Source organism: Ranitomeya imitator, chromosome 2 (assembly GCF_032444005.1).
Source record: "Ranitomeya imitator isolate aRanImi1 chromosome 2, aRanImi1.pri, whole genome shotgun sequence".
Lineage (NCBI taxonomy): Eukaryota > Metazoa > Chordata > Amphibia > Anura > Dendrobatidae > Ranitomeya > Ranitomeya imitator.
In genome coordinates, this window is record NC_091283.1 from 191427165 (window position 1) to 191446374 (window position 19210).

The following is a 19210-nucleotide window of genomic DNA, read 5'->3' on the forward strand; positions in this document are numbered from 1 at the left end:
GATGTAAAGTAGACATGTGGGAAATGTTACTTATTAAGTATTTTGTGTGACATATCTCTGTGATTTAAGGGCATAAAAATTTAAAGTTGGAAAATTGCGAAATTTTCTAAATTTTCGCCAAATTTCCGTTTTTTTCACAAATAAACGCAAGTTATATCGAATAAATGTTACCACTAAAATGAAGTACAATATGTCACGAGAAAACAATGTCAGAATCGCCAAGATCCGTTGAAGCGTTCCAGAGTTATAACCTCATAAAGGGACAGTGGTCAGAATTGTAAAAATTGGCCCGGTCATTAACGTGCAAACCACCCTCGGGGCTTAAGGGGTTAAAAACAATGGCGGCTTGGCTGTTTTCCACCATTTTACCTCACCTGTTATCATTTCCCTGTGTCTCAGTACATTAAGAGGTGGAACATCCCTCACATTATTGCACTTTTCTGGTGAATTTCCTGTCAGAAATGCGTCCTCTGCAGACACTCCATGTCAGGTTCTCTATCGGGGAGCTGCTCCATGACTTTCCCGCCTCTTTTCCTGCGCACACTCACCAGAGGTGACCTACAACCAGCACCTCACAAGTGCACACGTAGCGCACCGACAAGCCGGCTAAAAAACAAACTCACGGCCCCCCGATACAAAAAGCAGCCAATCAGCGTCCAAAATTCTATGTGGGCGGTAACAAAATAGAGATTGACAGAGCGGCGGACCAATGAGAAATCGCCTTGCCGTGAAATCAGGGCGAAACCATTGGGCGGGAGAAGCTTTTCAAAAGCAAACGGAGTTAGTGAGACTGAGGTACCGGAAACAGGCGGAGAGAGGCACGCAGCGGTCCGCACATCCCTGAGCGCTGCAGACCAACCAACGGCTCCCCTGTCCGTCTAATGGCCGTGTAACACACGACAACAAGTGAGTACCGGGAGCTCTGTGTGCGCTGCGGGCGGCTAATTTATCATTTCACTTCTTGAGTTTTGTTTATTGCGCCCTCCCGTTCGGTTATTTCTCCGTGCTCAGAGTTGGCAGCATCACGTGACTTGAGTCAGTTGTCCTCATCTGCTGCGGATCATGTATTTTGGAACTACAACTCCCAGCAAGTGTTGGCCAAATGCACGAGGGGAGTCGTCTCTTTACACTGCTCTTAACCTTGGGCTTAAACAAGTACTTCACTTTCCCTCCCCAGGTCCTTCGCTGACTCCTCCAGTGTCTGTTCGAAGCGCTAACATGATGTTGTAACCAATAAATGAGCCTTTTGACTGCACGAACCTCACGGAGCTTGCTGATTGGTTGCAGTTCTGCAGACAGATACCAGGAACAACAGCTGAGACTCTGTCGGACCAGGGGAGGGTGAATAAGGCTTTTTTTTTTTTTTTTTTGCTGTAAAATACCTTACATACTAGTGCCCAACTTTTGGGGTTGTTCCTAATTGCTTCTATGGTGTCGTTGTATCATTGAGCTTGCATCTATCTGCGTTAGGACCGGCTCCTGGTGCCTGCAGGGTCTCCATCTATCCTGCACCACTATTAGAAGGTGCCATGGGTTATGCGGGTTTATAAACTGCGTTCACAGCACTGTGGCCTTCGCCCTAAGATCGGGGCCGTCTGTAGACTGTGGTTATGGGGAAGTTCATGATGGTTTCCTGTGTGACTGGTAGAGGCGTGTAACAAGAGTCGAGCTTCACCACAAGCCTTGTGATTCAAGAAATGGGGTGATTTTTGTTAAGTTTGTGAGGAGAAATGTCTGTTTTGCCTCCCGACACCTGCTGTCACAGCTGCAGGAGAAGGGTCGGATCCTGGCATTTGAAAGCACCCAGACCCAATCTGGCATGGCATCTCTATTACAAGATTTACTGCAAGACAAATAATAACAAGCTACATAGTAATGTAATAATGCCACCATCATTATTACTGTCAATACTGCAATAGAAGTGACAAATACCACCAAACTATAACCACATATCGGCAAAATTTACAGTAGTGATAACTAATTTTACTGTAGAAAGACTAATATTACCACCATGTACTGGTAGATATCAGTGACGTTCCTGATGATTGCAGTTGTACACTTTCCTTTTTTGTTGCCAGTTCGGCCCAGACCGTCATGACCACTTCCATCCATTACTCATATCTTTGGCTTATCACACATCCAGGACCCTCCTCCATTTTCCCCTCCTCTTCACCAACCACATAGTGCCCTGGACTGTAAGTGTCCGCTCTATGCCCTTCTACAATAATGGCACTTTACCCCCGCTCCCTGTAAAGAATGAATGGTGCTGCATTCGGACCTCCAACCTACCGCTCCATATTGTAATGGGCGTGGAAATTCTCCATTCTTCCGAACAGTGACAGCCCCAGTGGTCAGACAGTCGCCGATCAGAAAGTTATCAAATTATTTCAATATGAAGCTTCTTTAAGGCCTAATTTCAAGGGCTGATAATTGGCAAGAGACGGTGACAATGATTATGTACAATTGGATTGTTTATGCAGACCATTAAATTATCCTTGTTTCCCCATGTGACGGGATGTGCTGCCGACAAAGTGCATGCTACATGGGTATGTGCCTCCAGGTAAAAGCTGTGTAGGCACGTGTCAGATTTCGGCCACTGTATTATGGCTGTGTGCTGTAGGCATTATCCTGCCATAAACAATGACCTGTAGTTTTCTGCCATCAGTGCCTGGGGCTCTTAGGCTGTGTGCACACGATGCAGATTTGGTGCAGAATTTTCTGCATTAAATCTGCACTAAATCTGCATCTCCTGGCAGAATCCGCAGGTGCGTTTTTTGTGCATATTTTACCAATGGATTTCTACAATGGAGGGGTGCAGAAACGCTGCAGAACTGCACAAAAGTGACATGCACTTCTTTGAAATCTGCAGCGTTTCTGCGCAGATTTTTCTGCACCATGTGCACTTTTTTTTTTGTTTGTTTTTTTCACATTGATTTACATTGTGCTGTAAATCACAGTGCGTTTCTGCTGCAGAAAAATCTGCTGCAGTTCTGCACTAAATCTGCATCGTGTGCACATAGCCTAAATATGTCCCTTGTATAAACTGTCATTCAGACAAACCTTTACAGTCCGTCAGACGGTTGAGCCGCATGAGTTTAGGATTATAGGCGGTAGGGATTTATGGGGCCTCGTTTTCGTAGAGGTGGCCGTGTAGTAACTGATGGCCGTCCACTAATGCCATCGACTCCCTAGTGTTAGAATCCGTTTTCTCCTATCGCCCAGAGTCCTCCAGGTAGGCCGGAAACATCGGAGATCCTTTTAAGCGTCCCACATTAAAACGGGGTGAAGTTAATCGTCTTGAAGGCGAATCTGCTTGGCAGATAACTAGGTCATGGGATTACTGGTCTGCACAGATTTGTTTAACTTAAACTTTTCTTTTTTTTTTTTTTTCTCCTCGGCAGGATTACTTGGCAGGGAATGCAGCTCGCTTTCCCCTCCCACTGTTCAGTTTCCCTCCTAGAAAGTAATGTCGTCTGCACGGCTAACGGGACCTCTGTCTCCTACAGGTTGATCTGCAGGTTTTCCTCGTCTGGAATTAGCACAATGAACAGAGAAGACGTAACAGCGCTGCGGGCAGAGCTGGATCGTGTGTCCGCCGAGCTGCAGGAAACCACGGAGGAAAAATTCCAGGCCGCTCAGTACGGCTTGGCTGTGTTGGAGGAGAACGCTGAGTTAAAGCAAAAGTATTGTGACCTGGAATCTGACTGCGATGCCCTGAAGCAGGAGCTAACGCAGATGAAGGAGGTACGTGACAGGCCCCTCTATATAGTAATGTTTGGGGTGTTGGCATAGGATGCAAAAAAAAAAAATGTGCTGTTATTGCAATTCTGAGCACGGACACGAGTGCACATTGACCTCAGGATAGGAACAAAGTTGAGCGAAGTATGGCCTGCATGCATAAGTGTGACTGATGTCTATGCACAGCCATTCCTAGCATTGTCCAGACTGCCTGAACCCTCACCTTTCTCAGAGCGAACGGGTCACCAGGTGTTTTCTCCTTTAAACTGCACAACAGCGCACACTCGCAGCCTGGAGATTACACCCGCTCAAGGAAAGTTTGCTCAATAAGCTCTGATAGGCTACGTTCACATTTGCGTTGCGTCGGGGGCAACCGCGGTGACGCATGCATCATGCGCCCCTATATTTAACATGGGGGGGCGCATGGACATGCGTTGTGCTGCGTTTTGTGACGCATGCGTTTTTTTTGGGCGCAAGCGTCAGGGCGCAGAGGATGCTGCTTGTTGCAGTTTTTTTTTTTTTTTTGCACTATAAAAATGAACGCATGCGGCACAAAACGCTGCATTTTTCTGTGCGTTGCGTCGCCGACGCAGCACACAACAACGCAAATGTGAACGTAGCCTAAATGCTGTTTGTGTGATAATGCCTTTACCACTTATCCACAGGGAAGGTGATTAATCAGTGAGTACTGGGGGTCCGACAGCTGGGACCTCAACAAATCTTGAGATCAGGGGTCCTCTGTGTGAATGGAGAGGTAGTATAGTGTGAACACTTCCATCCCCGCAGGCAGTCTACCAACACTATATAAACTCATGGAAGTGAACATAGCCTTAGTCTATTAGTCAGGTAGGTGATGAATATTGTTAGAGGGGTTACCTCTTTAATGATGGGTCTGAGTAATGCTGAAGCACTCTGCACGGTCAGGCAGAACATTGCAGTCATTCAGTCCTGGCTGCTTACCTGCATTATTTTCAATGGTTCAGTGTTTAGTTTCCTGCTACAGACCATGGAGTCAGTGGAAGGTCTGTGTGTGATGAGATATAAGGAGCTGTCTGGGCTTCGGTGGTGACCTGTCAGTGGGGGTGGGGAGGGCAGACTCCTGAACTTTGTGGTCATAGTGTGAGTGGAGTTTTATAAGGAGTGAGTGTTTTTATTGCAGTGACCCTTTTCAGTTTTGCAAGGCAATTAGGTCTTGTAAATGTTAGGTGACTTGTACATGGATTTAGAAACTGCTGACATCTTTACAAGTTTATCAAAGTTTTAAAAGTAAATTTAAGTGTTGTAAAGCTGTCATGTAGGACCGCACGATGTCCTTGTCTGTGTATGGGGGAACTTACCTGCCCTATGTATGTATATTTAAATTTTTTTATTTATTTATTTTTTCAGGCTCTAGCAGAAGCCCACAGCAACCAGAAGAGAACCGCTGCTGACGGGGAAAGTAGAGAAGAAAGTCTGCTAAAGGAGACGGCCTCCAGGGAAGCAAAACTGACCGGGAAAATAGACGAGCTACAGAATGAAGTCCGGCAGATGAAAGCTTTTATTACCAATACCTCAGCGGAAAACGAGCGACTCGCCCTTGTGATACAGAGCCTTAAGAAGGTACGGTGATGTACCTCAATACAGAAGTGCTAAGAAGGGGGAAATAAGACACAAGATATTTGAAAGGATTTCTTATGTGTGTAAAAATATATATAATCTATCTATATCCTGTACTTGACCAACTCTTCGGCTGCAGCGATTTGTGTTATGTTGGCAGTGCTGCGGTACATTAGCATGTGCTGTCTACTGCTAAGTCCAGTGATTGGCTGCAGAGCTGTCAGTGTGACTGTACACAATCACCAAACTGTGCTGAGGAGGTCGAGTACTGGCTGATTTTTTTTTATCTTTTAACACTGCAAACTAGTGAAAAAACAAACAGGGACAAATGCTTTACAGCAATTGTCCCCATTAATAAAACTTGAAGCCATAAGCAGCTTTAGTTTTAAAGGTACCTTCACACATAACGATATCGTTAACGATATCGTTGCTTTTTGTGACGTAGCAACGATATCGTTAAGGAAATCGTTATGTGTGACAGCGACCAACGATCAGGCCCCTGCTGGGAGATAGTTGGTCGCTGAATAAAGTCCAGAACTTTATTTCGTCGCTGGACTCCTGCTGACATCGCTGGATCGGCGTGTGTGACACCGATCCAGCGATGTCTTCACTGGTAACCAGGGTAAACATCGGGTAACTAAGCGCAGGGCCGCGCTTAGTAACCCGATGTTTACCCTGGATACCATGCTAAAAGTAAAAAAAAAACAAACACTACATACTTGCCTACCGCTGTCTGTCCTCCAGCGCTGTGCTCTGCTCTCCTCCTGTACTGTCTGTGAGCCGGAAAGCAGAGCGGTGACGTCACCGCTCTGCTTTCCGGCTCCCAGACAGTACAGGAGGAGAGCAGAGAAGCAGAGCGCAGCGCTGGAGGACAGACAGCGGTAAGTATCTAGTGTTTGTTTTTTTTTACTTTTAGCATGGTAACCAGGGTAAACATCGGGTTACTAAGCGCGGCCCTGCGCTTAGTTACCCGATGTTTACCCTGGTTACCGGCATCGTTGGTCGCTGGAGAGCGGTCTGTGTGACAGCTCTCCAGCGACCAAACAGCGACGCTGCAGCGATCCGGATCGTTGTCGGTATCGCTGCAGCGTCGCTTAATGTGAAGGGGCCTTAAAGGGAACCGGTCAGGTACCTCATGCCCGGCCCACCCAGCAGTATAAACTGCCTAATCAGCCCTGTATAATGGTTTTCTGAACAAATGAAGTTAAAAAAAAAAAAGAAGCATTTATATGGTCCCAGTTTCCTATACTAATTGGGGCTTTTACTAGTTAATGTGGTGTTAGTTTTCCCCAGACTAGTCAGCCCTCTTTCCATGTTATCACGCCCCTTTTGGGTGCGGTGACTTAATTTGCACAAATTGTTATCGCCGTTCATGCAATCCTAGCGCATGCTCGCCTCTCATTTCAGCAGCAACTCTAAAGCTGGATGAAAGCTTCATAGGTGCACATTGCGCATGTCCGGAAGCAATCGTCTGAACTTACGGTCATGAGCAGTGCATGTCTGAAGCTGGAAAGCGTACCCCCGGCTTCAGAGATGGTGATACTGCCATACTGAGCAGTGTGCGTGCTCCAGATTTGCCTGAGTGGCGTCATGTAATGTGCCCAGGTGTAATAACATGGAAAGAGGGCTGACTGGGGTAACTAACGCCCTATCGACTAGTGAAAGCCCTCATTAGCATAACAAACGGGGGCAATATAAATGCGTGTTTTTTTATTTTTTTGTTTTTTTTGATTCTTAAACCTCATTGGTACAGAGAAAAGTTAAGCAGGGAATTGAGTCATATATATAAGTGAATGCTGCTGGGTTGGGGAGCATAGGGGACCTGACAAATTCCCTTAAAGGGACACTGTCACCTGAATTTGGAGGGAACAATCTTCAGCCATGGAGGCGGGGTTTTTGATTCACCCTTTCCTTAGCCGCTGGCTGCAATATTGGATTGAAGTTCATTCTCAGTCCTCCATAGAACACGCCTGCACAAGGCAAGATTGCAGTGTGCAGGCATGTACTACGGAGGACAGACAATGAACTTCAATCCAATATTGCAGCCAGCGGGTAAGGAAAGGGTGAATCCAAAACCCCGCCTCCATGGCTGAAGATTGTTCCCTCCAAATTCAGGTGACAGTGTCCCTTTAAAGAAAAAAAAAAAAGTGAATTGCCCTCCTGTGATTGGTTAGCAGCACATAGAAACTGACTGTGGAAGAGAGCTAATCTAAGGAAGGTAATATTATTACTATTTTTTTTTTTTTTTCCTCAAATTCATGGACCCATAGACTTGCATTGCCAATCTTGATCCGACCCTTGGATGAAAATTGGACACGTCAGTTTAGTGGAAAATTGCACAATTGGTACACAAAATAAATCCCATGTCTCTGAAAGGCCCCATAGCACTCATACATGTGATCCTCTATCTGTGAAAACCACGGATGACACTTGTGCATGAAAATTGGGCGTGTGAATGAGCCCTACAGCTGAGCAGTAACATCACACACAACTTGAGCTCTTTTTTTTTTTTTTTTTTTTTTTTTTTTTTTTTATTGGCGTATATTAGTTATTTGTATGTATTTGTTACACATCAGTTTGTTTTTTTTTGTTTTTTTCTCTCAACCCCTTTATCTGCTGGTTGTGCGGATTGCAGAGGTTTAATGTAGCAGTGTCCTGCAATCTGTGTAGATCTCTGGCGTCCAGCTATAAAGGATTGGTATGCTTCGTGCCACCCAGAGACATCTTGGCTGTGCCTAGCACTATCTTCTTTCTCTTCTGGAAGCACAAGCTGCTTATTGTTCTGTACACACTGGACAGTCTTTGTGCCGTATAAGATTTCTGCATAAAGGGAATAAATGATTGCAAAGAAAAGCAATCATTTTCATTCGTAAGTGGGTCCCTTCGGACTAGTGATTGGAGGCAGGCCCACCAGCTCCAGAGCCCCTCCACTGTATAAAAAATAAACTTTATGAAAATAAAAAGCAGATGATTTTTTTTTCTAAACTGCACCAATGTTGTAGGACATATATGGTATTGTATCTCATGCGCTTGGTATCTGTCACTTAGTGGGATACGTTGAAGTATTCCAGAGTTGTAACCACAGATTCTGAGAATGTGTTTTTGTTTTTTTTTTTTTTTTTTTTTTTCGTTGTTGTTGTTCTCGTGACATTTTGTACTTCATGTAAGTGGTAAAATTTCTTTGATAAGACTTGCATTTATTTATGAAAAAAGCAGAAATATGGCACAAATTTAGCAAATTCATAAAGTCCCCTTCTCGGCTTATACTTGAGTCATACCCAGGGTCGGGGGGGGGGGGCTGTCAAATAATACTCACTTGCTCCTGGCGCGGTCCCTGCAGGTCCCTGCTTTCCCGGCACCCCAGCTTCTTCCTGTACTGAGCGGTCACATGGTACCGCTCATTAGAGTAATGAATATGCGGCTCCACCTCCCATAAGGGTGGAGACACATATTCATTACTGTAATGAGCGGTAACTGTGACCGCTCAGTACAGGATGAAGCTGCAGCGTTGTCTGGGAAGCAGGGACTGCACAGCGCCAGGAGCAGGTGAGTATAACGGGTAGGGGAACGCTGCGTGATATTCGCCTGCTCCTGGTTCCGGCACCGCTCCGTCTTCTGCAGTGATGCTCAGGTCAGAGGGTGCGGTGTCGTGGTTACTGCGCGCCCTCTGCCTGAACGTCAGTGCTGAAGACGGAGCGGCGCCCGGAACGAAGTCAGGTGGATATTGAAAGTGCCGGTGGCCTGAGTGACGGAGATGTGTGTGGGTTGTGTTTTTTTTTTTTTTTTTTTTTTGTTTTTAATCACAGCAAATGGGGCAAATGTCTGTGTGGAGCATCTTACGGGGCCATAATCAACATTTGTGCAGCACTATATGGGGCAAGTGTCTGTATGGAGCATCTTATGGGACCATAACGTTTGTGCAGCACTATATTGGGCAAATGTCTATGGAGCATCTTATGGGGCCCATCATAAACTGTATGGAGCATTATATGGGGCTCCTGATTCAATATGGATATTCAAAAACGCTTAACCTACTGATGTCTCAATTAATTTTACTTTTATTGGTATCTATTTTTACTTCTGACATTTACCGGTAGCTGCTGCATTTTCCACCCTAGGCTTCTACTCGAGTCATTTAAGTTTTACCAGTTTCTTGTGGCCAAATGGGGGAGGGGGTCGGCTTATACTCTAGTATATACGGTAACTGGTGCACCAACCAAAACCCTCACCATGTAAAACCATACCATAGAAAAGGCCAGGACAGTGCCTAGCCCTGCACTACACTGTATGTACCCTACCTGCCAGCAGAGGTTGGCACCCTAAGACTTGCGCAAATGGCGCCCCCACTCACTGATGATCATCTGCCGGCAGGTTGGGTCTCGTGCACAACCGCAGATGTACTGTGTTCCATTGATGCGCTCCTCATACTGTGAAAGCACTGTAGTGTCATACCCCGCCATCTACGCAGGTGCAAAAATCCTGCGTTCGATTGACGCACTTCATCTGCATTCCAGCGGGCAAATACGGATATGATCTTTGGTGAGACTGTCTCCACTATGTTCTCATGTCATCTTAATACGTGCGCGCTTTCGCGAGCCCTGGATTCATATCGTAGCCCATTAAGACTAATAAAAAATGGCATATAAATATAATCTAATAACCATATTCTTACAAAGACCAGGCTAAACAGTGCCACATTCCGGGTTAAATAGATTATCTTTTGTCAAATGGATGTATTTGACAAATATGAACCGATAAAATATCCTCATGAGAATGGATGATGATTTTTTTTTAAATGACCTATTCTGGCCAATGAAGCAGGTAATTTTCGCCGATTGTGCCAACAGAGAACGGGGGGGGGGGGGGCGCTTATACCGTTCCGCGTTTGGTAAAATGAATAAAGCAGTTTCATTCTTCGGGTCAGTACGATTACAGCGAAATCTCATTTATATCTTTTTTTTTTTCTTTTTTTTTTTTTCTTTTATGTTTTGGCGCTTTTTATACGATAAAAACCTTTTTATAGAAAAATAATTATTTTTGCATCGCTTTATTCTGAGGACTATAACTTTTTTTTATTTTTTCGCTGAAGATGCTGTATGGCGGCTCGTTTCCCAAATCTCATCCTTGCGCTGTTTTAAAAACAAACAAGTGCAATATCTTCATATAAATTGACTGGAGGTGCAGATTTTAATTCTGAATATGTAAAGTTATGCACCAAATATTCATAGAATCCTTATTTTGGATGGATTTAAAGAGAATCCGTCAGATTTTTGTTATGTAATCTAACAGCAGCATGCTGTAGGAGCAGAGAATCTGATTAGTGACTTATTACTTGCTGTTTTGATGGATCTGTTTTCTCTGCTGCTGAGCCGTGTATAACCCCGCCCACACCCCTGATTGGCCACTTCCTGTGTATACTGTGCTTTGGCAGTAAGCTGCTAATCACGGGTGAGGTTGGGAGGCACCTAGTCCTGTAGTGATAATCTCCTGCTGATAAAACACTGATTGTATTGAAACAGCAACACAGATCCTAGTGAGTGACCTGTTGCTGAATTCAGGGTCCCAGCCCCAACATGTTGCTGCTCTCTGATTACATATCAGAAACTGCTGACAGATTCCCTTTTAATTGGTGTGCTTAGTTTCTACGGTATCTACTCTGCTTTCATGGGCTTGTCAAATGTGTATACAGTGTCTGGCTTCCCTGCTAGTAAGATAAGATGCAGGGATCTCCCCATCTCTGTATATAGGGATGACACGGACTCTTACCACGAGGACTCTTACCACGAGGACTCTCTTAGCACAACGTCGCAGTGTAGTGGACTGCAGAAAGTCATTTCTACTAATAGTCAAATGTAAGAATTATCGAGTGAGGTTAACGCTATAGACGTAGGGCGCCATGTGAGATCACAGCGCCTAGTAGGGCCTAAACTATGGTAAGGGCATGCTGAGGGTTGTTTTTCACCAGGCTACAGTGCTGCAGACCTCACAAGTGATGGAGAACTGAGAGCCAGTCACAGGCAGAAAACTCAGTGACCCATGTGCCGTCATGGCAGATTGTACTTTCTTTTCGGTTTGGTGGACACCTTCTTTGAGTTATGCTTTCCACCCAAACATCTTTAGATCATCACTTACGCTGCAGATCCTCATCTTATATGGTTGTGAAAATTTTCATTGTGCCCCCTAATTATAACACTGCCCACACTGTATCCCCTAAAAAAAACAACACTGCTGCACATTGTGCCCCCTGAAAAATAAATAGTGCCATAGTGTTTCCCCTAATATAATGCTACACACTGTGCTCCCTGGAAATCATACTGCTGGTATGTTACCCAATGTGCAGGGCATTGCAGTAGTTTAGTGGTCGTAACCATGGACACCTAGGCTACTGCAATGCCCTGCACTTGGGGTAAGCAACATAGCAAATCAGAAGAACTATACTACACTTCTGTTGATACCCCCTTTTAATTAGGCTTTTTTTTTTTTTTTTTTTTTTAAGATACATTGTACTTACCCCCCCCCCCATACTGTGTTCCTACCCATTACATCACCACCCCCACTCATCATACGGTCTGCACCCATATCCATACTCACTCTCCATACTGTGCCCGCTATGACACATGCGGGTATAGGGTTTATAGCGTCATAACCTGTCCAGTGCCTGCACTTGGCCAAATGCTGCAGGGAGAAAATATCTTTATTTCTCCCCCCCCCCCCCCCCCCCCCCCAGCAGCGGTCCGGTTTTAGTCATGGGGTCAGCGCTGGTTCAGTCACCGCTCTGAGTGTACAGAACGCCGACTATAACTGTGCCTCCCGCTCTGACACTCGCTCTGTATTGGGGTCGGCTGTCAGTCAGGCCCGGAGCTGCGGTGCACCCCAACGGGGCCACTAAACGGTCACCAAAACACAATGTGGAAGTGCCATAAGGTGTTCAGGGGATTGGGGGAAAAAAATGATTTGTAAATCGTATTCTCACTGTAACATTTAGCATATTTGTTTGTTTCCAAACTATAGGAAAGCCAGGACGCCGATAAGGATAAAGTGCAACTGCGGGAGGAAATAAAACGGTGCAAAATTAGAGAAATGCGACATTTCCAAGACTTCTCTGAACTGGAAGAAGAAAATATCACTCTGCTGAAACAAGCATCTGTATTAAAGGAAAACCAGGTGGTTATATTACTATATATTTTAGTCTTTATTAATATTTTATATAAATATTTAGTTATATTTTCTTGCACTGCCCTGGGCCCATTGATGACCTTTTTTGATATTGGAGAACCCTCTTTAACCCCTTCACCCCCGGAGCTTTTTCCACTTTTTCATTTTCGTTTTTTGCTCCCCTCCTTCCCAGAGCCATAACTTTTTTGTTTTTCCGTCAATAAGGCCATGTGAGGGCTTATTTTTTGCGGGACGAGATGTACTTTTGAAAGATTCCATTGATTTTACCATGCCATGTAACAGAAAACGGGAAAAAAATTCCAAGTGTGATGAAATTGCAAAAAAAGTGCAATCTCACACTTGTTTTTTGTTTGGCTTTTTTGCTAGGTTCACTAAATGCTAAAACTAACCTGCCACTATGATTCTCCAGGTCATTACGAGTTCATAGACACCAAACATGTCTAGGTTATTTTTTATCTAAGTGGTGAAAAAAAATTCCAAATTTTGCTAAAAAAAAAAAAAAAAAAAAATGCGCGATTTTCCGATACCCGTAGCGTCTCCAATTTTCGTGATCTGGGGTTTGGTGAGGGCTTATGTTTTGCGTGCCGAGCTGGCGTTTTTAATGATACCATTTTAGTGCAGATACGTTCTTTTGATCGCCCATTATTGCATTTTAATGCAATGTCGCGGCGACCAAAAAACGTAATTTTGGCGGTTTGATTTTTTTTCTCGCTACGTCATTTAGCGGTCAGGTTAATCCTTTGTTTTTATTGATAGATCGGGCGATTCTGAACGCGGCGATACCAAATATGTGTGTGTTTGATTTTTTTTTAATTGTTTTATTTTGATTGGGGCGAAAGGGGGGTGATTTGAACTTTTATATATTTTTTATTTTTTTTATATTTTTAATCACTTTTTTTTTTAAATTTTGGCATGCTTCAATAGCCTCCATAGGAGGCTAGAAGCATGCATAACTCGATCGGCTCTGCTACATAGAGGTGAAGTACAGATCACCTCTATGTAGCAGAAATGCAGAGTTGCTTTGAACGCCGACCACAGGGTGGAGCTCAAAGCAATCAGCCATCAACAACCATAGAGGTCTCAAGGAGGCCTCTGGTTGTTATGGCGATGCACTGCTGACCCCCGATCATGTGACGGGGGTCCGCAGTGCGAGTAACTCCGGCCGCGCGGCCGGGAGCGCTAGTTAAATGCCGCTGTCAGCGCTTGACGGCGGCATTTAACTAGTTAATGGGCGCGGGCGGATCGCGATCATTGCGCGCACATGTCAGCTGTACAAAACAGCTGACATGTCGCGGCTTTGAGGTGGGCTCACCGCTGGAGCCCACCTCAAAGCAGGGGATCTGCCAGCTGACGTACTATTCCGTCAGCTGGCAGAAAGGGGTTAAATCTTAGTCATATTGATATTTTTTCCACTATAAATTCCTAGTTGGCAGGATCTGATCGCTTTCCTTCATGTTTTATCCCAGGGAATAAAATGATACTTCTGGGTGGGGGAAGCTTTTTATGGTCTGGGTTTTGAATGTGATGCATAAAACACAATGACTTTTGTGAGATGGAGCCATGAGAACCATCATGTGTACATTATAGTGGATTTAATATCAGGCTACTAACCCCTGGGAATAAGTGACTTTTTTTTTTTTTTTTTTACTGAATAACTTCAAGCACAGATCTTGAAAACCATGCCAAGTTGGCAAAAAAAAAATGGAAAACTGAGTCAAGTGATCCTGCCACCAGTATCGCAAAGTAGATTCCCAGATATATGAAAAAATAAACTTAAGTTACATGCTACAAATGGCCTTGTGTCCATTAGACGTTCCCTGCCCTCTGCTTTTGATTGATGTTGCCTTTTACACAGGACGTCCATAACTAGAAGAAAGGAGTTTCCAATGATAATTCGGGACACTTCCTACATGACGGAACAACCTGGGAACACTTAGTTGCTCATTCGCTAGCAGGTTTATACTTTGTCTACAATTTGTGAGTTGTTTGGTTAGTGACCCACGTTTTCTTCTCAGGTGGATTATGAAAGCATAAAACATGAGCTGAAACGAAAAGATGAAGAAATTGACATTTTGAACGGCCAGCTAGACGAGCTGGTGCGGCTGAAGGACATCGCCGAGCGTCAGCTTGAGGAGGCCTTGGAGTCATTAAAGAGCGAAAGGGAACAAAAAAACGAACTCCGGAGAGAGTTGTCCAGTTACCTCAGCTACGACTCCATAGGAAACATCCAGACGAACTTTGAAGACCAGAACGAAGAGGAGTTCGACAGCGGATACAACTCCGGTGGCCTAAACAAGTCAAGTGGAGAAATCCTGATGTCTACGCCCCGCAACAGCGACATCTTCCATCCCGGCCCTAAACTGGCCTCCGACCTCTTCACTGAACTCAGCCTGACGGAAATTCAGAAACTCAAGCAGCAATTATTGCAGGTATTTTTCCTTCTCTCCTCCATTGTCAAATGCAGCGTGCGCCGTGTTTATAAGCGGATCAAGGCTTCGTAGACCTCAAGGATCAGTCATGTTTTGTGTGCTAGAAGCACTCATGGTTTTAACTTCTTGCAATAAAGCTTTTTTTTGCCAGCGCAAATTGAGGTTCTGTGGACGACTTACTAGGACGGATGAATGTTCTGCCTCTAGCAGCGAGGACAGCCACATGTTAGTCAGGAGGCCGCCTTGTGCTTGAGGGCATCCTGTTATGCAATGCACACACTTTCCCATGTAGAAATCTTTTAATAAATGTAAGGGCGGGCTTAAGACTAAAAGGTTGTGTCCCCACACTTATTTAGCCGTCCCATTTCCCTGGTGACCACAGCACGGCTTCACCCGCACAGAGGGATCATAGCAAGACCTCTTCTTTTGCACACGTACTTACAACATGCTGCTGCCTGAAAAACGCATCCAGCAATATAATTCACAAACATATCAATTTTATTAAATACAAAATATAACACATTTTGTTTAAAAAAAAAAAAAAACTCAGTGTAGGGCTAACAACAAACCTGCCAAGGCTACAAACAGTATATAATTAGTATGCCCACATATCTATTGCAGCACCTTCCTTAATTGTTAACATCAGGATACAGTATAGGGGGGCAAACCTGCTTATTAATAATGTGAAGCCCTGTCTGGTGCATAGCCCTGCACCCCAACAACTTTCACCCAGCTTCCTCAGGGTGCATTTCATGAGGCCCCTGACAAAGCTGGGTGAAACACATCTTGGTTCGCATGTCTCCACATTATTACTATGTAAGTTTGCCTCCTATAATCTTGTATCCTGATGAATTAGGGAATGTAGTTCAATAGATATGGTGCCATATTAACTATATAGGGTTTATAGCCTTGGCAGGTTTGTTAGCTCTCCGTTGAGCTACTCTGTTTGGCAAAACCCGTTATATCAATTTTATTAAGTAGAAAATATATATTTGAGATTTTGTAGCACCATTTTCCTTTTGGGTTATCTCCTGATACTTAGGTGTAGCTCTTATTCAGCCAGATACTTTTTGGTTATAGGAATATTGGTTGGTCCTAATCCAGCAATACATACTGTTATCAACTGTCTGAAGCCTCCAGTATTGGAAATTTGGTGAAGTCACCCACCCAACAAATGCTTAAAATGCAGGCAGCAATAACCTGTAGCAGTTTCCTTTTTTTTTTTTTTTTTTCTTCTCATTTTAGAAAAACTAGCATGTCTGACTTACTATGGGTGCACTTGCATTGCCTGACTTTGAACGGGTGTTGCTAGGAACACTATTTTCCCTAATTATCAACCGCTGCAGAAAGATTTCCAGTTCCTCCAAAAATCACACAACGTTCATTCATTGGGTGAAAATAATTAAAGCTTTCTTTAAAATTTTCATTCTCGGCAGCACATAGTCTTGTGTATAGAGGATTAGTGCTGCCGAGAAGGATGACAGTCTATGCTCTCAGAATGATCTGTTACTGATCAACCTGTCTAAACGGGCTGCTGAACGACCACCGATCTACAAATATGTAGCTGATCAGCGGTCACTTAGTTGTGCAGTGTAAATGCACCCAAATACCTTAGCACATCGAGATGTAGTTCTGACATAAAAAAAAAGCCTCAAACCAGGACAGCATGATATAGGATCTGAGAGCCTGATTCCAGGTATGGGTCACACTAGGCTGTGTGGTATCAGCAGGAGATCTCTGTACAGGACTAGCTGTCTTGTAAAGACACCTAAAGATCGTGCTGAGCTTTCTGACAAGGCTTTTACCTCATCCCAGAGCTGAATTCATATCTTTACAGCTCAGCGCTGCTGTGTAACTTCCTCCATTGCTGCAGCTTGTGCCTGGGTGCAAACTAAGAAACGGAGAGCGTGAATCCATCCCACATCACCGCAGCTAGCCTCCTCTCTCCAGCTCAGAGTGGATTGTATGCTTTCTCTAATTTTTCAAAGGGAAAACTAGTGAAAATGCAGCAATATAATGGCCAGACAATGTCATTCCTCATGTATACACACAGGACAACTTACTCTGAAAAGTTACTCAAGTGTAATGGCCCTTTAAGCCCCATTTACATGGGCTCCTAATTGTCATCGACCGGCGTAAACATGGAGCTGAAAACTATTTTGTGACTACAATGGATGCAGTTACATCTCACTTGCCTTTTTCTTTCCTGTAGGAAATATTTAATCATATGACCCAGAACTATTGAGCAACTTTCATGTTCCTTTATATAGGGAGGAGGAGAATGCGGCTGCAGAATCCCTGCGGATACAACACTGATTATCTTTGGAATGTGGAATTCTCTGCACACAGCACCCTGACCACCCTGACATGACAACTGGGATGGAGGGCTGTTGTGTCCCCACGTTTTAATATGAGTGTTTGCACAGCCGCAGTCATTCTGCTTAGAGCGCAATTATCTCAGTGTAAATATTGGTCATCTGCAAACAAGTAGTGATGGAAATCATCAACATGCACATGGCCTCCTCCGGGAGACGTGACGTACGGTATAGGCCCTTCTGAGCGAATGTATGTGAGGCTCTGCACACAGTCCACCAGTGCAGCCATGTATACAGGATGAGACTGCTGTAATCCCTCTAGTGTGTGCTGATGACCAGACGGGATTTACAGTTGTGATCCACGCTGCTTAGTGCCAAGCCTTAGATGTCCTACAGCTTACAGGGGGATTAGACTGCAGGCCAAAGGGTGACATGGTGGTGAAGGGATCAAAAAATGGGTGAAGGGCAGCGATTCCCAGACTCCAGTCCTTACTGTGGGGCTTCTTTAAATAAAGGGCTGATCCGAAACTAGCTTTATGAACAAATCTGATTCTGGCCACATACCAGTAGTATTGGAGGATCCCACTAACTGTCTTTAAGTCTGTGGTGCCGTCCTGTATCAGACGGCTGGGAAAACTAGGATCATACATGTTGATGGCCAACATGCCCAATCCTGTGTGCCAGGAAATGGACTATAGAGTTTTATAAAGGGTTTTTCTTGTTTATAGAAACTAGTTTCCCTTTTGTTCCTTCCTACCATTTGAGAAAAATCTTTTTAGAGGTTGTCTAATTGCCGGTCCTCCACCCTGCTCAACCATCCAGGTCCTACCCTTTTTTTTTTTTTTTTTATTGGAGAACCCCATTAAAGGGAACCTGTCAACCCCGTTTTTTTCAATATGAGATAAAAAATACCATTAAATAGGGCCTGAGCTGTGCTTTACAATAGTCTATTTTTTTTGTCCCCTGATTCCCCACCTATGCTGCCGAAATACCTTACTAAAGTCGCCGTTTTCGCCTGTCAATGACGCTGGTCAAATGGGTGTGGTTAAATCCCTGTTTCTCTCCTCCCCGCTCCTCGGCGTGTCTGACGTAAATTCGATCTGTGAATCGCACAGATCGCGCTCTTTTTTGGCAGTTGCGCAGTGCATTCTGCTCTTGCGCATTATGCTATGCCCACAGTTGGGCAAAGCAATGCGCAGGCGCAAGAGCAGAATGCACTGCGCAACTGCCAAAAAAGAGCGCGATCTGTGCGATTCACAGATCGAATTTACGTCAGACACGCCGAGGAGCGGGGAGGAGAGAAACAGGGTTTTAACCACGCCCATTTGACTAGCGTGATTGACAGGCGAAAACGGTGACTTTAGGCTTCGTTCACATTTGCGTTGTGCGATGTTGCGTCAGACGCAACGCAAACTAAAACGCAGCGTTTTGCGACGCATGCGTCCTTTTTTGACGAAATTCGGATGCAAAAAAAAAATGCAACTTGCTGCGTTTTCTGCGCCCCACGCTTGCGGCAAAAAACCGCATGCGTCGCAAAACGCAGCACAACGCATGTCCATGCGCCCCCCATGTTAAATATAGGGGCGCATGACACATGCATCGCCGCGGCTGCGCCCGACGCAACCGCGCAAAACGCTAATGTGAACGTAGCCTTAGTAAGGTATTTCGGCAGCATAGGTGGGGAATCAGAGGACAAAAAATAGACTATTGTAAAGCACATCTCAGGCCCTATTTAATGGTATTTTTATCTCATATTGAAAAAACGGGGTGACGGGTTCCCTTTAAGGCAGCTTGCATACATAATCCATATTATCTACTATATAATTGTCTAAGGGTCACTTCTGTCTGTCACGGATATTCATTGGTCGTGGCCTCTGTCATGGAAATCCAAGTCGTTGATTGGTCGTGGCAAAACGCCCACAACCATGGCCACGACCAATCAGCGACGTGCACAGT

The 19210-nt window shown here is 44.6% G+C and overlaps 1 protein-coding gene across 2 annotated transcripts in view; it reads left to right on the plus strand.

The window, feature by feature from the left end:
- The first annotated feature begins 770 nt into the window (after positions 1–770).
- The window catches only part of LOC138662598 (protein bicaudal D homolog 2-like), a 38215-nt gene continuing 19775 nt past the window's right edge, over positions 771–19210 (plus strand). Inside the window, exons 1-6 of one of the 2 annotated variants that reach the window (XM_069748411.1) lie at positions 771–906; positions 1178–1341; positions 3507–3744; positions 5125–5337; positions 12346–12498; positions 14526–14939. In XM_069748411.1, the coding sequence (XP_069604512.1) occupies positions 1238–1341; positions 3507–3744; positions 5125–5337; positions 12346–12498; positions 14526–14939 (1122 nt within the window). In that variant the 5' untranslated portion in view covers positions 771–906; positions 1178–1237. The remainder of the gene's footprint in view (positions 907–1177; positions 1342–3506; positions 3745–5124; positions 5338–12345; positions 12499–14525; positions 14940–19210) is intronic. The other variant, XM_069748412.1, reaches the window with a different exon arrangement.